The sequence below is a fragment of the Dermochelys coriacea genome, chromosome 12, assembly GCF_009764565.3.
Source record: "Dermochelys coriacea isolate rDerCor1 chromosome 12, rDerCor1.pri.v4, whole genome shotgun sequence".
Classification (NCBI taxonomy): domain Eukaryota; kingdom Metazoa; phylum Chordata; order Testudines; family Dermochelyidae; genus Dermochelys; species Dermochelys coriacea.
This window is the reverse complement of record NC_050079.1, coordinates 8430319-8449700: the sequence shown is the minus strand read 5'-3', so window position 1 is coordinate 8449700 and position 19382 is coordinate 8430319. Positions and strand designations below refer to the sequence as shown.

Here is a 19382-nt window from a genome sequence, read left to right as displayed (position 1 = left end):
AAACAGAGCATAACATTGACAATCATGAGAACTCACCTCACCATTTTATACTTTTCTGAATAAAACTGTACTTTATGTGGACAAAATTATAGTTACAATACAAGCAGTCTCAAATGAAGATCCTGGATTTCTCTCACTGGGCTCAAATGGGCGACCAGGCGCTTACAGCAGCAGCCCCTTGAGGTCTGTCAGTGAACTACACATTCCAGGCAGCTTCCAGTTTCAGGCCAATTCTATCAGATGAAGACTGAACCCAAGAAGTTTGTAGTGGCCAGTTCACTGGAGAGCCAGCCCTTAAGCAACAAGTTCATTGTGGAACCTTGTCAAATAGAAATGGGCAAATGAGTGCAGATAAAATAAGAACTGATCCAAACCTTCCCCCTCAAAGTGAAACCTTGCTTGAAGTTCAGAAAAGTTGATCATTTTTAATCTACTTGTCATGACCCTCGTTTTAAAACCTTGCCTCACTTATCTGTTATCACAGCACCTAGCATGCACTGTAGCATTTGAGACCACTGCTTTATAGTACTGTTGTAATTTTCATAAGGGATGCCTCTCCACTTCTGTGTTTTCAGGGAGGAACAGTAAGAAATACATGAAAACCAGAAGAAATGCAGGAGGACTAGCCTGTCTAGCTCAGTCTGAACTAATAATCTCATGAGAAAGTTTCTTCTCATGAGATTTCTAGACCTACATTCAAGTACCAATCCAAGCTTTGCATACATAGCCAATCTGAACTTCCTGAATTCAGCCAGGCACTGCTCCACTGCCAGCACATCCAAAGCCTTCCTCATATGATGGTCCAACCCATGACCTGACTGTCATGCTCTGCTCCCAGAGCAGAAGAATGAAACGTAGGAGTAGACACCCACAGTGCTGTTGGAATTCCATTGGTTTCATACATATTCTATAGGTAGAGACAGCAAAGCAAAATGAAATGTTATGCTGAGTTTTCCCCTAAATCGTCCCGTACACAGTTCACAAAAGCTTTCCTCCAGTGGTAAGATGGGTCTCACACAGTGGCCTACGGCGGGCAATATACATCTGACTAGTCCATCATTAGGGCTGCTAGGTGCCACCACAGTACTGAATAAATAATAAAAAGGGGTAATGCTCAGTTGCTAAGTGACCGAGCAGCTCCATGGACGTCCTTGCACAGTCACGCTCTCAGGGTGGTAGTTCAGTGACTTTTTTAGTCTTCATAATACAACGATATGAAAAAAAACCCAAGGCCATATCCAAATCCCAGGTAACGGGTAGGGGGAAACACCCACTAGCAACATTCATATACAACACTGGAATGGATCATAAGCAGGTGGGGATTTTTATTGCTCCCTATGACACTTTTTAAGACAATGGTGGCATGGGATCTACCATGTGAACCTATAATATCCTCTTCAGTTCTTTCTTGTACATGCTAGGTTAAAAAGGCAGATGCGCTTGGTACACTTTGCTGCCTCTGGAATTAAACTGTTTAGTTCCTCTGTATCTAGCTGGCATGTGAAGATACTGTTTGTGTCCTAGTTACTGCATGTGTAACACACTCACACCTTCGTGCTGTTGACCTTAGCTATGCATTAGTGTTGGACCTTTAGAAACTGGCACTCACTGAATGATGTGGTTAATATGCTCTCCTGGCTATAAGTGTGCAAATTGCACCAGTCATCCATGTGCTTAGAAGCAAAGAGCAAATTCAAGGATCTTTGGCATCTGTAGAAAATATAACTAGAAGCTATACATTGGGGAGCAGAAGAGAAGTTCTGATGCACAATAGTCCTGATCAGGATGGTAGCAAGATCAGGGAAGCAATCACCTCTTCTTTGCCGCCAGAGCACAAAATAGGAAATATTAACTGCTGCATTTGAGAACTGCTGGCAGAAAACAAGGTGAGAGACACTAGAAGATTTTCTTTCCTTCCTGCTCCACCAAAAGGACCAAGCAAATGCATCTAGAAGTAGGCACAATGTGGAAAGAGGTGGAAATATTAAGAGGAGTCATACAGAGGGAAATGTCATGGTTTCCCAGCCCTATTTGCCCCAGTCATTACAACAGAAGCAGAGTTGAGACAGTGGGTGGAAAAGGAGAGCTCAGGGGAGTAGTGGTAATATTCAGCCAGAAAACAGATCTTAGATATTGTCGGGAGAAGGCCGTCCCAAACCCAGAGGAGACAATAGACTAGCTTCATTCATCCTGGGGACTCCGGGAGAAATGTCCAATCCTGGCACTGGAATTTGTAGGGTATAAAGGAATGTTTATTGCAAATACTGTTTTCTACTGGGGTTTGCCATTTAATTGTTTGTGCTGTATGTACGTAATGGTGACAACTCAATGACATCAATTACTTAAGGAAAAAGTGTTCCATTTCCCTGCAGATTTTGATGTAAATTTAAAGGGAAAAAATCATCATGGGATTTTGGAGCACGTTGGCTACAATGGGAATATGACAGCACTAGCTAAAAGGTCCACCGGATGAGAAGGCCTCTGCTCTGTTTAGAAACCAAGATTTCTGTGTTCACCATATATTACCTGATGTGCTTTGACTGCAGTACTGTATAAACGCTGCTGTTTTAACCTGTTCTGATTGTTTTAATTATTTTATAATTCTGAGATGATGAACTGAAGGGTAAGTATTATAACAGTCCAAAATGTCTGGTCTCGGATTGTTCTTCTTCAATCCCAGAAGCTGTGTTTACATCTTGCTGTATATGCATCTTGTTTTAAGAGTTAAGAATAGTAGAGAATGGCACAAATAATGTTCTGCTAGGGACTCTGGTTAAAAGTGACTGTGTATTTGTGTTCCTGCCCCTTTCCACCTTCCGTCCTCTTCTTCCCCCCCTCTCAAAAGGGTTTTAGAAAGGCAAGGGTCATCTGAACAAAGTCCTTTCAGCTTTCTATAGCTTTATGATTTTGATTCCACCTCTGGCAAAGGGAAGCAGCGCTCTGTGTCTTCTATACCCCACAGTAAAAAGAGAGGTATGAGCACCTGCACTGTACCATACTCTCAGGTGACTTTTAAAAAGAAAAAGGAAACACTTGAGGGCTCATCCAGCTAAGAAAATAGGGTATTTCTGTCCTTCTGTGCTATGTTGAATTATATGCAAGCAAACCTACCAACTCATTTACCGGTGGTCAAAAGGATGTTGCCTGTTTTCTTGCAGCTTGCACCATTCAATTGCAAGATGCCTTCTTTCTAGTATCTTCGAGGATCCCAGAAAAACAATGGCGTCCAATAAATAAATTAATGATTGAGTGTGTAGCCACCTCTTCACCACACACATCATTACCATACAAGCTGGAGAGGAAAGCGAACCAATTTAATAGAAGCCACAGCTTCTAATCAAAGATACATTGTGTCAGTAAAAATAGGAACGTTGCAGTTCTAGCACTTCATTTGATGCTATATCTGATCACCAGTTCAAATATTTCCCTTGTCCATGGAATCATTTGTATCAAAATAAAATGTTCAGTGATCATTAAAGGATGTTCAGCGATAAAAAGGAAAGTGCTAATAAATAAAACGCTGGGGTCAACAGTGCAGCCACTGTATGCATGTGCCTCAGCAGGAGACGTAGACAAGCAGTGGCTGCTGAATAGGGCCCACTGTACATGTGCTGTACAAGTCATTCTGTGTGGCTACATACAGATGGGCTGTGCCACACCGTCCACCGAAACAATTTAACAGATGAGATTATGTACCACTTTTGTATCTAGCCTATTTCCTGTGTTCATTATACCATCTGCTAGTCTCGTATGAGTGTTGGTGGACCGGGGGTGTGCTCTCTGAGGCACTCCCAATGACAAAAACCAAGCAAGTGGTCTGGTCTGTAACCTGATTTGCCTTTGATAATCCCATGACTCTTTGGGTGTGCTTCGTCCTTATTATGCCTGCTCTCTCTGCTATCCCGTTCCCGGTTGGGAGGTGGCCGCGCAACCGGCGTGCGCATTCCGGCTTCGGCCTCTCGCTCCAAACAGCACCAAGCCTCAGCACCTTCACAACTTTTCCTCGGCCGTCTGACCTTATCTAACCAAACAAAGGCCAAAAAATGAGATTTTGAGAGACCCACCAAATTTGGCAGGTATGAAGCTTCTCTTGAACCAAGAAAAATGAATTAAGAGTTGAAAGCAGCAGGGGAACATGACACTACTGGTTGACTTTGCCGTGAGCTCCTTCCACCACCATAGACCACGTGGCGGACTTTGCTACTTCCTAACCAATACATTTAATTTCTTTTGTTTTAGCTGTTTCTGTATCTTTTTGTCGTTGCATGACTTATAACTAAAAAGCTGCCTTCCCCCCTGTGTGTGTATTTGAACGCGTGGTTCCTTTATTGGCAAACAAGCTAATGTTCTTCCGTGAGGCATGAGCTAACATCAACGGGCTAATCTGCTGACTTGTAGTTTGGTTGTTCTTAGGTACCTTCTATATAGGGTTTTTCCCCCCTTTTTTTCTTATTTTCTTTTAAAATTTTTCTTTGCTAGATGCTTTTTGTTGAGCCATCTTCCAAAGAAACCCCCACTAAAAAAAAAAAAAAAAAGCAAACCCACTAAACAAAATAACAAAACAAGGCAAAGGTCACGGCAAGGTCAATAACAAGAAGATGTCACCTTGCTGTCTGCTTCCAACTCTGGATTAATTCAAGGATCTCACCCGTCCTTGGTTAATGTATCCAACCAACTGTGTGCCATACACAAAACAATGAAGTGAAAAATTTTAACCAGAATATTTTAGAAAATCTGCATGACCTGCACCTACACATAGATCTGACCAAAGGGCAAAGTAGCTTCCCCCTACATGCATGGTGCATGATCATTTATATGAGCTGAAATCCTGTAAACTATACACTGTGCAAAATAAACAGCTCTATGTAGTGAAATGCCCTTGTTACTAACTGTATGTCAAATATAGGGATTGCATCTGTGTATGTATATGTTCACCTGTATGTATACATAAATTTATTACATATACTGTAGTTTTTATTTTTTTCCTCCTCGATTTAGATATTTTACATTTCCCTACATGTTGAATACCATGCGGTCACAGTCTTTAGCCTGATATGCTCTCTCCTTTATATTGCAGAACCGCATGCATGAATCATTGAAGCTGTTTGACAGCATCTGTAACAACAAATGGTTCACAGACACCTCCATCATCCTCTTTCTAAACAAGAAGGACATATTTGAGGAGAAAATTAAGAAATCTCCATTGACTATCTGCTTTCCGGAGTACACAGGTAATGAGAAACAAGGGTTCCTTTTTAAAACCATGTGCACAACAATGCCCAGCACAGAGATGGGTGGCTCAGGGTAAGGAGCTATGCAGTTTTTCAAATTGAGGTTGTTGGTTTTTAAGGTACATCTCAGGCAATGATGATAAAGGTTTCAACCCTGCAACCCTTAGGCAAAACTCGCATGACGTCCAGTGGAAGTTTTCTTTGAATAAAGGCTGCAGAAACAGCCCCCAGCAGCTTCCATTGTCTGACAGCTGTTCAGTGGCCCATGTAAAATGTGTTGATTGGCTTAAGCCAAGTCCCTAGGGAACAAGTTATTACCATCACTAACATTATTACAATTGCCATTAGCTGACCTCTTGTTGGCAGTTTCAAAGGGAAGGTCAGGGCCTAAATGAGCATGGAGATGGTACTTGGCTCCCACCTCTAGAAGCTCCTGCCTCTTGAGGCTCATTGGTTGGGCAATTTGGCAGAGGTTTGAAGAATCTGCGCTGTTTGTGAATAAATGGTCATATAACCCCTTGGGAATATGACACCTCTTGTGAGCACTGTGATGCCCCAGAAAAGACTCAACTGGCTTAACCAACAAATAAAAAAGTAATTACAGCTTGATAGACACACAGTGTAGAAGACACGTGCCATGCCATCGACAAATAAAGCCAATGAGTCCATAGCACAAGGCCACTCCGTTTCCCCTGATTCAGATAGTAATGCCTGGCATATGGAAACGGAGGTGACTAATTATACCACCGATATCTGGCTCTTACAAAGTGCTTTTCATCAGGAGATTGTGTTATGCAGGAGGTCAGACTAGGTGATCTAATGGGCCCTTCTTGCCTTAAAGTCTACAAATCTCAAAGCACTTCGCAAAGGAGGTCAGTATAATTGTCCCCAATTAACAGATAAGGAAACCAAGGCACAGAGCACTGAAGTGACTGCCCAAGGTCACTCAGCAGGCCAGTAGCAGAATCAGTGCTAGTTCAGTGTTCTGTCCACTAGGCCACACTGCCTCCAGGTTGCTGCTGCAGTAGCCCACTGGTGAGTGTGTTACAGGTCCCTCTCTAACCCAGTCCTCAGAGGATGTGAGTTGTTATAGCCACCAGTCACAGAGCTGGAGCTCTTTAGCTTAGCCCATAGCAGATTGTCACGGGAGCTCTGGAGGTCTCCAGCGTAAGTCGGGGCAGTTGTCCTACTGATACTAAGTACTTTTGATGCAACGTGCTTAATATTAAATGAAGATGGACATTAGCATACCCTGGAGATCAGCACTGAAGTGCTGCAACAGAACAGCATTCAGGAAACCCCTCTTGTGCCTGACTGCCTCATGTCTGGCCTTTTGATGATGAGAACACTTCCTCCTGCAATCTGCTGCTCCACTCTGTATCTCACTGCCTTCTACAAACCTTCAGTCAAATTCCCAGCCGGCATCAAAATCAACATTTACAGTCATGAATTAATGAGTCCTGCTGGAGACATCCGGATGAATCAAGCTGACAGACAGAAAGGCAGGTCTCTGTTGGTCAGCGTGGTTGCAAATCGAGTATACCAAGAGCATCACAGTTCTGGGGCACACCAACAGAGCTCCTCAGATCTGAGCACTTGATTCCCACTCTGAATGGGCAGAAAGAATCCCTGGTTCTTTTGCTGTGCCAAACGGTAAATTAATATTGAGCTGATCTACTCCCTTGGCGATTCAAGAGAAATTCTGCAGCTTACTCTCTCAGAGAAGGATCAGGTATTTATTTGGGGTTGGGGTTGTGAGACACAGGAAAGAATCTGGCCAGTAGATAAAGCTCGTTATCTCACTAACTAAACATTTCAGCCAACAAAGGATTTTCTGTACTCAAAGTCCATCGGGGTAATTTTGAATGAACTTCTAAAGGTGCAGATGACTGTTTAGGCATATTGTAGAATTATGTTGCCACAGAAATGCCACACTCTTAAGGAATTCTTAGAGCTATTTCTAATGAGGTGGAGACGCCGATAGTAGGTAAAATAGAACAGAATGGAACTTCGTTTTATAAAGAGTCTTTCACGCTAAAGGAATCTCAATACAGGAACAAATTAGATACTAGTGGCTAGATCAGCTGCTGAGGCCTCTGCCAAATAAAAAGGAGGAAAACAAATGTGGCTGTAAGCCCTCTTGTAGCATCCCAATTCTGGGCCTGGCTGGGAACCATGCCGGTCCCTCTCATAACTTAGAGGACCCTCAAGACTGTTCTAAATTGCACCAGTCGCCCACAGCCCCGAGGCACTATTCTGGCAGCTGGAAACTGCCAGGAGGTCAGGGAACCTCAGCCCCACTCCTTTTCCCCATCCGCAGCCCCTGTGCCATCAGCCAGGAGAGGGGTGGCATAGGAGTCAGGACACTGGTTCTACGTGACCATGTTAACATCTCGCCAGAAGGCAGACTCCTCGCTCAGGCCCCCATTCAGCAATGCACTTAAATATGTGCTTCACTTTAAGCACGTGCTTTGGGATTTAAGCAGATGCTTAAAGTTAAGCTCAGGCTTCAGTGCTTTGCTGAATTGGGACTTTAGGGCCAAAGTGAAGATGTGGATGGGAGAAGCTTATTAATGTCCTCAAACGTTCATCTCGCAAATGCCACAGAACACAAACCACCCAAGAAACACCTGCACGTTGGCCTTGTGGCATAGTGAAAAAGCAGTGTTCAAACGAAAGGGGTCTCTCTGCTGCTACACAGAATTGACTGATGAGCGTAGAAATCAAACAAGGGGGTTTTAAGATCAAGAGTTGGCTACACAAAATGCTTTTATTACAATGAAGATCCAAATGTGCATTAATCCTGCTGACTGGCACAGAACTATTAGAAGAATGCATCCACAAAGGGGCCGTTGTATTCTAAGGCACTGTCAGTTTCTTTCTCCTTAATTTACCCATGCTTTCAACGAATCCACAATCCTTGGTAAAGCCGCATCAGGGTGACATTTCATCATGAGTCACAATACTTTATCCCCTATTGCCCTCAGTGGGAGTCCAGTGGCTACATCCTTGTGCGTCCTACTGACAAGTTTTCCTTTTATAAAAAAATGCTCATATGTATATTGGCACAAACAAAACAAAACCTAGGAGTCAGTCCTGCAAGCCTTACTGAGACCCCAATTCAGCAGTCTGTCTCTGCCCAGCATTACACATAAGCACATCCTCAACTTTAAGCACGTGCTTAAGTTCCATTGAATTCATTAACTTTTTTAAGTGCTTTATTGAATCAGAGCTTTAGCCCCTGCTCAGGCAAAACTCAGCCATGTGCAGGCCCTTCTCTGGCAACATGTAATAATATTTCACATTTATAAAGCACCTTCAGTCCAGAAGGAACCCTGAGTGCTTCACTGACTCGAAACGGTGGAATTATTCCTCTCCACCCCGGCCCAACAATGAAATGCAGTCACTTCTGGGAGTTAGTGAAATTGCTGTTTGACAATACACCAGTTCAGGACAAGACTATTGTATCCAAATTCACATCCAAGTGGAAATGTACATCCAAAGAATGTAATTATCTAACATAGAATCTGGCCAGCAAAAGAATGAAAAAATAAATTTTGTATAAGCAAATAATAGGTTTTTGGCGTAGACATTTGGCTAGGGAAGAGGTGTAAACCCTTGTGATTTATTTGACACAATCTAAACTATATTTCCGCAAGCAGATGCCACTGTAGTGATGAAGGACAATTTCTGGAACTGATGGAAAAATGGGAAATTTGGGGGTGAAAATTCATCCATTTTTTCCATTGACATTTTAAACGTGAATGACATTTTTTCACAGAAATTTTGAATTCTTTTGACCAGCTATAGAGAAGATCCAAAAAAATGGGTTGAATTTTTCATGAATATTTTTGCAAACTTCATCCTGGCTTGGAAATTGGAAACATTGATTAAAAATCAAAATTTGGAAAACATTGGCCAGCTCAAATAACGGACGCTTTTCTGGACAGTCGCTGCTCTTTGGCAAAATTATATGGAATTCCTTCTGCTTCCCTCTTTAAAATGACTTCAGTGCTCATTGCCCTCAACCTCTATGCTGCCCACTATCCTGTCATTTTACCTTCATGCACGATCATACAGGGTACCCATAATCCAGAAAGAAAATATCATTGGGATCACACAGTGGAATGGTTTCACCGGCAGGAAACCATCTGCTCCTGTGCTAATTTTACATCAGTGTAACTCTTATCTTCACTCTTGCAAGTGAGAGTAGGGTCAGACCCATAGATTATTGCTTCGGGTACCCAGTAAAAACTAGACATGTTAGGACAATGATATAATGCTACTAAATTCCCATTGCCTTCAGTTGAAGCAGATTCAGACCCTAGGTTTGGGACTGTTTTAATGCATGCTTTACTTTCTTCTTTGTTTCTCTCATAGGCTCCAACTCTTTCACAGAGGCTGTGTCCTACATCCAATCTCAGTACGAGAGCAAGAACAAGTCCCCCAACAAGGAGATCTACACGCACATCACCTGCGCCACCGACACCAACAACATCCAGTTTGTCTTCGATGCTGTTACAGATGTCATCATTGCCAACAACCTGCGTGGATGTGGACTCTACTAAACCCCTCTCGCTACTCTCCCCACGCTCTCCAGGAAACGCTCTCCCATTCAGGTTGAAGGGTTGCTCCTTTTTTCTTTTTTTTTTTTTCCCCTTCTCCAAAAGATGAAGATGAAGAAGAAATTACATACTCCCCTCCTCCTGGCTTCCAAGAACCTTTGCAGAAAATTCTGCTTTCCCCTAGGTCTCTCCCCCCCCCGCCCTCTTTTTTTTTTACCCCCCCCCCATGTCTCTTTCCACCATTCAGTTTTAGATTGGCAGCCAGTGTTCAGGATACTGTAGTGGAGACTAATAGAGCCACTAAAAATGTATTTCAACTACCAAAAAAGGCTCATTTTAAAAAAAAATCAATTTTTCAACGCCTTAAAAATATTTAGCATCAAAGTAGCAGTTTCTTCGTAAACTTGAGGGATATTTTTAATTCTCGTTATTTTTCTTTCATTCTTTTTGGAAACTCCAGATGCACAGTACTGACTTTGGAGGCACATTCTGGCTTCAGTTTCTATCCCAAAGTTGAAAAGGTCAGGTTAGGTGGAGTTCTGAAATTTTGCTGGGGTGGGGAGAGGCAAACGTTTGAATGACTAAAACAGACCGACTGAGGTTTGCTGGTGTCTTTTACTAAGACAGACACAGTAACAGAAGCTACTAAGCATTGTGTAAAGGCATTCATTACCAATAACAGTTTTACCTCACGCTTTCAAAATTAATGTTGAAAATATTTCTCTAGCATGGTTTCAATAACCCATTTGTTACTCTAAGTTCATCCTTGGTCTCTTTGCTTGATACTACAGAGCTACTGTATTGTAAGTGGGCAGTTTCTGGACATTCATGTTAACAGTGATGGAATGAGACATTAGTGGCAAGAACTGTTCTGCACAAAGTTTTGAGTAGTACATTTCCTAGTGTAACTAAAGGAGTACAGATGTGGATGGACTCATTCCTCAGAAGGGAGAGTGAGTGTGCGTGGGTGTCGGACTGGAAGGCATGAAGGGACACTTTGAAGGTCCCTCAGAGGTGACCAAGGCACAAGAGACATTGGGATCAATTTCCTCCTGCGTCCGAGCTCTGTTAAATGCAGGGTTCTCTAGGAGCTAGTTAAGACTGCTGGGTGCAGTGTCAGCCTGGCCCCAACTTATGCCATTGGCCTAAGGGTCCTGAGGGGTTTTAGGCAGAAGATTAGCATGGAGAAGTTGTCCCCCCCCATGTCCTCTCCCCTCTCCTATACATGCACAGAGGAAGGTGGCTGGCAAAGGACCCAGTGATGCCAGGTTTGCATCAGCAAGAAGTTTCGCTTCTCAAAGGGACATTTCCAAATGAAATCTGTCCACTTTGCCCTACATGAGCAGTACAAAGTGGACAGAGCAGACCAGAGACTGTGGCCCACAACCAGAAGTAAGCTTCCCATCTCGGGCCCCATAGGGGGATGCCATAATTCAGTCTCTTTTGGGACACCAGGTTTTCTAAGGCTACGCATGAGTATGTGTGTGGGGGGGAATGAGGGGGGGAGTGGAAATCAGCCTGCTTAGTGCGTCGAGAGTGTGTGTGTGTGTGTGCACACATACACAATGCAGGTGAACCCAGATTTTACAAAGGTCTCAGGGGCCCCCCAAAATCTTAATAAAGTTTCACAAAAGCAAATTTCAAGAGGATTTTGAACTCAGGACCAGATACCAGCTTTGGCGAACATAAATGTGGCTATTAAGTGTTCAGAAAATCAGAGTTTACCTGCTTATGTTCACACGCACGCAAACATTCCCTTTGTGTTTAACAGCAAACATTCACCTATAGCTGGGGTGGAGATTTACGGAAAAATTTTCAAAAGCACCTAAGTGACTTAGGGTCCTATGTCCCATTTTCAAAAGTAACTTAGGGCCAGATTTTTAAAGATGCGGATAGGCTCCTAGAGGGATTTTCATCCCACCCCATTGGGAGTTAGGCACGTACATGCTTTTGAAAAATCACAGTAGGCACCTAGCTGCATCTTTAGGTGCCTAAATGCCTTTAAAATTAGGGTTCTAAATACTTAGCTTCTTCAGCAATACCAGAAGCATGCAGTTCACTTGTGCTGTTGCTTACCAGTGTCCCCATGGAAAGCAATACTAGATTTTTGTGGAACAGCTTTCAATTTTCCTGAATGATGGGCCTTGAATTAGAAAAATTTGCTGCTGCTTGTGGGTACTTAGCAGTTCCTCAGAAATAGCTCAGTGGTTTGAGCATGGGCCTCCTAAACCCAGGGTTGTGAGTTCAATCCTTGGAGGTCATTTAGGGATCTGGGGCAAAAATTGTGGTTTGGTCCTGCTTTGAGCAGGGTTTGGACGAGGTGACCTCCTGAGGTCCCTTCCAACCCTGAGATTCTATAAATATAAAAGCATTCTCTATTGCTTTTCCCAGTTGGCTAGTGGATTCCTCACTCTGATTGGTTCGTTCCGTTTAAGTGGTGAGGGGTCAAATATTCACACCCCGTGGAGTGGGACAGCAAAGACTGATGTGATACTAGAATGCTGTAACTGCTGGTAGCTGTCAGGACTGAAATTGGTGATGGGCCAGAGGTGGTAATTTTGGATGCGGGGGTGTTCAGATCCAAGGACTGAGTTTGGTCCATGGTAGAGATAATGGCCAGCCACAAAGTTTGGGTATGGATCCCAAATTGTCCCACAGATTGGTAGTGTCCAGCTCTGGGATTCTGTGTGGGGCTCATGTCACACACCTCTATACATTGATGTGCACAGGTTATGCAGCCATTTTTCAAGATCCCTTTTCAGTGTAATGTTTTAAACTACGTAGATGATACTATGGGTTATTGATACTCTAATGTAATTTTCTTAGGAAAATCGGGGTAGCGAGCTGATGTGATCAGCGTAATGGAGCAGGAAGGGAACATGAGAACAGGAGAGGCAGAGCGCAAGGGTAAAGGGTGTGGAGAAGATGGGCTTGCAGAAGTGGAGGGGGAGGGAAGGGCACTGGTGATGATCAGGAGAACAAAGACTGGGGCCACTGAGGGGAAAGCAGGTGGGGGTGGTGGTACACCAACAGCTTGTTGGTGTTGCCGGGATGCTGTAGTGCAGGGGGGCTCTGCTGTTGTTGTACTGCTGATGGCCGTGGCTTGAGGAGGAGTGGGAGTTCAGGCATGCTCCCGCTGCTGTGGGTGAGGCCTCTGGGGGAAAAGTTTCAAGCTCTGCCCCAGAAGGCCTTGTGGAGGCCCTAGTGGTGGTTCTGGGAGGAGGGCACCTGCTGGGACCCACTGTGCTTAGACCAGGCACCTTGGCTCACAGGAGAGAGCAGGGAGGACCATGCTGACCCTTAACTCTTTACTATATTTTGCATGTGTCCCCATAGGCCTGCCTATGATCCTCATCTATGTGACCTCTCCCGGGAAGTCTCTGGACTGGGTTACGGTCTAGCGAGATCACCCTGGTCTTCATACAAAGATAGCTGATGATTGGCTGAACAGGACACTATCAAAATATTCTTCACGGTTTTTTAAAATGTATTTTTCCTCTCCATTTATACTAACTACAAAGTGCCAGACTAGTTCCTTAAATAGCAAGAACCGGATCAAACCTGTACCGCTTCACAAGCGCTAAACGCTGGGTTCTCTACTGGACCCGAACATGCCCGACCTTCGGAGACTGTCATAATAGAGTATGATTATAGCTATATACTACAATGTTTAGCACTATATAAATGCCACAGCAGGGAGACACATATGAATGCAAAGAGTCTTGGGAGGTTTAGCATTCTTTCTGTGGGTCCTGGCATGCATGCTGTACACTTATCTCATGCGGGCTGAGATTTCCCTGGGCCACTCTGGGAGTATCTCAAACCCCAATAAGATTTGGATTTTCATACAGCTTGTGTCCCCAGGCCCAGAAAAGATAATGTCAGACCTGACTGACCTGCACAACAAAGTAAGTAGGATCCTGTTTGGGTTCAGGATGTGGGAGTCAGTGAAAGAAACAAGTATGGTGGGAGGGGAGGGGACGGGAGGGGAGCAGGCATTGGGAACAGAAACGTAAGGTCGGGAGAAAGGAGACCGCTCTGGTTGAGTTGGCAGGAAGGCGGGGACGAGGAAAAGAGTGATCCTGGGAGGGCTGGAGAAGATTCACAGTCTGGGAAGATTTAGATCTACCAGGTGAACAAAAATAGGATATCTGTGTGACTAAAACTGCACCAATAGTTTATCTTGATAGTGTCCTCCGGCTGCAAGAAATTACCAGGGCATCGCTTTCTTATAAAAGCAGGGTAGCAGTTACCCTATACAATTATATCAGAGCTTATGCTAGTATATAGCTATATAAATGATAATCAAATAGTGCTACATTATTAAAAATATCATTTTATAGTCAAGCATCACTGCCTGCAGGGCAGGTATCTGCAGTAGCAGCAGGAGTGGTTCCATTGTACTGTAGTGTTGTCCCTGGCTTATCACTGCCAAAGAGGAATAGCCGCCTTTCTCCCCACACTGTAATATCAACGTTCAGCCTGAAACTCAAAAGAGCTCCCCCAGAGACAGCATTCATCAAGAGTCAGCCAGCGTGTTTAGTATTCCTGTGCCAACCTTTGAGCCTCGGAGGAATCATGGAGTAGATTCTTGTGCAAGTCTTTGCAGGATCGAGGCCTAATGTATCCCTGTGAAATCAGTGGAACTACTCAGGGCAATAAACTTAAATGAGTGGGTGTAGGTTCAGGACCATAGTCAGGTAGTGGGCAATGTGAAAAACAGATCAACTACAGGGAAGCTTCATAGACTTTAAAGCCAGAAGGGACCAAGTTAAAACCACCAAAACAAATGGGCCATGCTGGCTTCTTGGTTGAATGCCAACAATTTCAGTGAAATTGTACAAGGGAAAATTTAAATTTGGCAGCATTACAGATAAAAAGAAAAAGATAACTAATGAGTTCAATTCCTTGCCTTCCTGTTCAAGATGACGTACAATAGGAATCTGGAGGCCCCTCTTCCACTGGAAGGCTTTTGGGGGCCAGGAAGCAGGGATTTTCCTACACCTCCTCCCAAGCTTCTCCATACCCTCTCAGGGGTCAACTAGTTACATACAGTGTTGCCAATTTAGTCATTTTCCAACACGCACCCCCATCACATAAATTTGAATACCCCCTCTAATTTCAATTTCTGAGAAAAGTACTGCCAGGAAATAAGCCTGCATGGTCCCAAAGACCACCTCAGCTCTCTGGCTTTTAGAGGTGATTTGGCAGATGAGGATGGCAGGGATACCCCTGGTAAAATGTTGCCCTTGGGCAAATTAATTTGTACTGATTTCTAAAATCTGGGCCAAAAATTTGAATATGACACACTCAGTACATAGCGCTACACACTGGTGCTGATGACTAATGTGAAGGAGATGGATATAATTTAAAGAACAGAGCTATGAAATAACATCCATTTATCTAAAAATGTATAGATAGATACTGGGGCATACACACACAGATGCCTATATATAAAACTATTTAGCATAAAGTGAAATGCCAAACATACATAGCATAGACCACCAAAGACTTTATCTCATTACAGCTGATAGAAAAAGCTTTGGCCTTTATTGAAGTTTAACAGAAGCAATTTGACTTTATTGCTCAGTAGCACATCAAATTTGGAGCCTTTTTTTTCCCCTCCCCATTGCTGGGGGGGTAGAGTATTATCCTGTTTAGTAAGTACAGTAATTGAATCGGTGTTCTTATTCAAGATGGCTCTGAGGCATCGGGCCTGATTCTCCACTGCCCTGCACCTTGTGCGGGGTGAGCGCCAGTTGTGGCCAATCTGATTGATAGCATTTTGCACCCACTTTACGCTGCTGTAAATGACATTGCGACATGCAGGGCAATTGAGTGTCAGGCCATGGAGTTCTTATCTGGAATTAGATCCAGATCCAAACCTCTTCAAAAAGATTCAGGGGTTTTCAAATACAGTGTTCTGGGTCAGAATAATCTCTCCTGTAGATTTTTTGCAGGATAGCAAATGAGCTGTGTGTTATGTAATCAGCACGGATTGATCTCCGGGGGCTGAATTTTATGGCCCCGACTCAGAATTCATTCAGGCAAAATTTCCAATGAACTTCATGGGAGATTTTGCTTGAGAAAGCTGTCAAAGACTGCCGGATTTTGCCCTAGTTAATACAGGAGTCTGTAATGAACACTATATGCAAAAGGATTTTAAAAAGATTTAAAACCAGAGCAAATTGGGGGAGAAAAAAAAATACACCACTCAACAGCCTACCTCAAGAAACAATTGACCCAATGTGGTCCCATTTCAGTCTCTCCCATATTTGTCCCTATGCATTTCTGCTTTGCACACACACGGATGAATGCATACACAATATGAAAATTTGCACACTTATATGTCTGGCCCTAATTAGTCATGTGCAGGTGTATCAAATCTCATTTTGCACTCACCAGTCAGATCATTTGTACCCAAAGGAGGCTTCACCATTAAGTATGCACAAATGCACTGTGAAAATTAGGCCCAAGCTGGTACTTCCCACAGCTTTGCATAACAAAGATGGATCTGATGATGGAGGGAGAACTATTATTTTTCCCTGTTCTTTGAGTTTTTGGTCTTGGAATTTATCCCTGGCAGTGTTTCAAAAATAATAGGGTGAAATCCTGGCTTCCGTGAAATCAATGGCAAACTCCTATTGACTTGAATGGGACCAACATTTAATTCACAATGCCTTAAAGCAGTGATTCTCAACTTTTGTACTGGTGACCCCTTTCACATAACAAGCCTCTTAGTGGGATCCCCCCCCTTATAAATTAAAAACACAAACACCATTATAAATGCTGGAGGAAAAGCAGGATTTGGGGTGGAGGCTTACAGTTTGTGGACCACCCCACCCCCATGTAATAACCTCATGACCCCCTGGGGGTCCCAACTCCCAGTTTAAGAACCCCTGCCTTAAAGAAAGTCAATCTCCTTTGGACATCTGATCCCCCTCAGAAGACCAGCCAGGAAGCATCTTTCATGGTTTTATGTTGACTGGATATAGGATCCTTTTTAGCCGTGCATGTTTTCTTAGACTTCTTTTCCCTTTTTATAGAATTGCTGATACTATATGGGGTTTCCAGAGGAAAATAGATCAGGGTGAAGTAAATAGTTGGATTTAAATTAACTTGGACTATACTATTATAAACACAATAGTTTCCTAAGTGCCATAATAATGCATTTAAACACAAACATGGTAGAGTCCAGTAGGTTGAGCTCAGGAATGGGAGCTATGCATTTTTTTCCCACAGCTCCCTCTGTGTCTCTGAGCTAATCACTTAACCTGCCTGCCTCAGCCTCTCTAATTGAAATTGCCTGTAATCCTTATCTGCCTCACAGAAGAGTTGTGAGGATTCACTAATAAATGTTTGCATAGCACTTGAATGTGAAAAACTCAGAGCAAGGACTAAATATTATTATGATTTCTACTTGACGATCTTCTATAGACTTTGCCACCAAAATCTGTCCCAAGGCATTACTCATCACTAGACTCGGTCATTCCTCCCAATTCTTTTCTGGGAGGGTTTGGCCTTGAGCAGCCAACCTTTTGCCCAATGCTTGTTCTTTCTTAAGCAAGAGTTATAATTGCAGGAACTGTGTATAACTAAAATAGAGAGATACAGTCCCCCCCTCCCCTTACTAAAGCCCTCTTGTCGCACAATAAGACAGTCCCTGCATGAAGGCTGCATTCTTCCGCCTTCAAATCCCTTACAGTCCCCAGAGTTATTTTTATTTATAACAAAAAACACACGCACACTCTGTAGCATGTACTTTGCATTGGTACTTGAAATCACAACAAAATTATGTTGGGGTGAGGGGAGTGGAAGAGGGATGGCAAGACATCTAATAACTAGTGAAAAATCAGCTAAATTTATACCACCCTGCTCTTGGATGCTAGTATGGAGAATGGCCACAGATGCTTTTTTATTCTACTAGTGTATCTTGAAAGCTCTGTATGTTTGGAATAACTCAAGTCCCCAGCACCATATCACTAACCCCTATGAAGATGTCACACTGCAGAAATTGCATTGGCAATCTTGGAATGGACTGTCAGCATCAGCAAAAACTATCTGAGGCCCTTGACTTGCCATGCCTTCGGTAACAGGGTTCAATTCGTCCACTGGGGTGAGTCAGCCTAGATCCATTGAAACCAAGAGAGCTACGCTGATTTATGCCCATGTTCTGTATACAGCTGTGTGTGCAGTTAATTGTCATGACTTTGAAGCATGTACTTATTACGTAGTCCTGCCTTGAGTTCAGGGGACTGGACTAGATGACCTAATGAGGTCCCTTCCAGTCCTACACTTCTATCATTCTATGGTATTTTTCTCCATGAAAATGCAACTATCTGTGTACTTGGATTAAAGCCATTGTGGTTTCATTATATACAAAAGAACACTAGGTTAGAGCGAGGATTTGAATGTAGGCACACAAATACTTACTCAGGGCTTACTTGTGGCACCCTTATTCACAATGCATAGTAACTTATTATGCACACATTCCCATTGATTTCAGTGGGACTACTCATGGAGTAAGGTGCTACTCACCATGGGTAAAGATGGCACAGTTGGGGCCTCAGAGTAGTAATAAAACGGTCCTGGAAATTTACATACTAGATTATTAATAAATATTTTAACAGGCAGAAGTCACACCTCCACTTTTACTTACAGCCCAAGGAGCCTAGTCTAGAATCAAAGAAAAGTAAAAGATCTGTTGAGTAATCTAATCCTGCCACCGCAGGATTGTACCCTACAATTTCTGCTCTAAAGCTTTGTCCAATCAACTGGTCAGTCTTCCACCACGTCTCTTGGAGAAACTGGTCGCCATCAAACTGGTCTCTCTATTTGAATATTGGGCAAACTTCTAAATCTTCCTTTGCCTCGTTTTATCCCATCCCTCTTTGGACCAGCTCATGCCCTTCACTATATTTAGAGCTAGCAGAGAAGGAGAGAGATGCAGACACAAAGGGAGCGGATAGAAACACAGCTGGCTGCTGTGCTCGCTTTATTGTTCTTGCAGCAAAACTGAATCTAACACGAAAGTGAGGCTTTGCACTGGGCAGTGCTCAAACATTTAAAGAGATAGGACATCCCAACAGTAGGCTGCCTTTTGCAATCCCCTTTGTTTGTCTGGGACTCACCTCACAGGCTTCCCAGAGTCCCCAGCAGCATTTGCACATACACACAGTCAAATTACAGGTTTCAGAGTAGCAGCCATGTTAGGCTGTATACACAAAAAGAAAAGGAGTACTTGTGGCACCTTAGAGACCAAACAAATTTATTTGAGCATAAGCTTTCGTGAGCTACAGCTCACTTCATCGGATCCGATGAAGTGAGCTGTAGCTCACGAAAGCTTACGCTCAAATAAATTTGTTTAGTCTCTAAGGTGCCACAAGTACTCCTTTTCTTACAGCCAAATTAAGCCTTATTGTGCTTCTGAGTTCAGTGGAGTGGTGTCCACTTACATGACAGCTGAACTGTGCCCAAGCCATGTCACATAGCTGTTCCATGACAGTGGAGAGGAGCCAGTATAGGGATGGGATGGAGGGTTGTATTGTATTATCATTCATTACAGTTGTTTTACAGGACACAAATA

General features: G+C 43.3%; 1 protein-coding gene across 3 annotated transcripts in view; it reads left to right on the top strand.

The window, feature by feature from the left end:
- Window positions 1-19382, top strand: part of GNAO1 (G protein subunit alpha o1) — a 294593-nt gene that overhangs the window by 241392 nt on the left and 33819 nt on the right. The window contains exons 7-8 of one of the 3 annotated variants that reach the window (XM_038368090.2): window positions 5078-5231; window positions 9612-9889. The exons of the other annotated variants lie outside the window; for them this stretch is intronic. Of the exons in view, the coding sequence (XP_038224018.1) occupies window positions 5078-5231; window positions 9612-9799 (342 nt within the window). The 3' untranslated portion in view covers window positions 9800-9889. Of the gene's footprint in view, window positions 1-5077; window positions 5232-9611; window positions 9890-19382 lie in introns of those variants that run through there. 3 annotated transcript variants of the gene reach the window in all.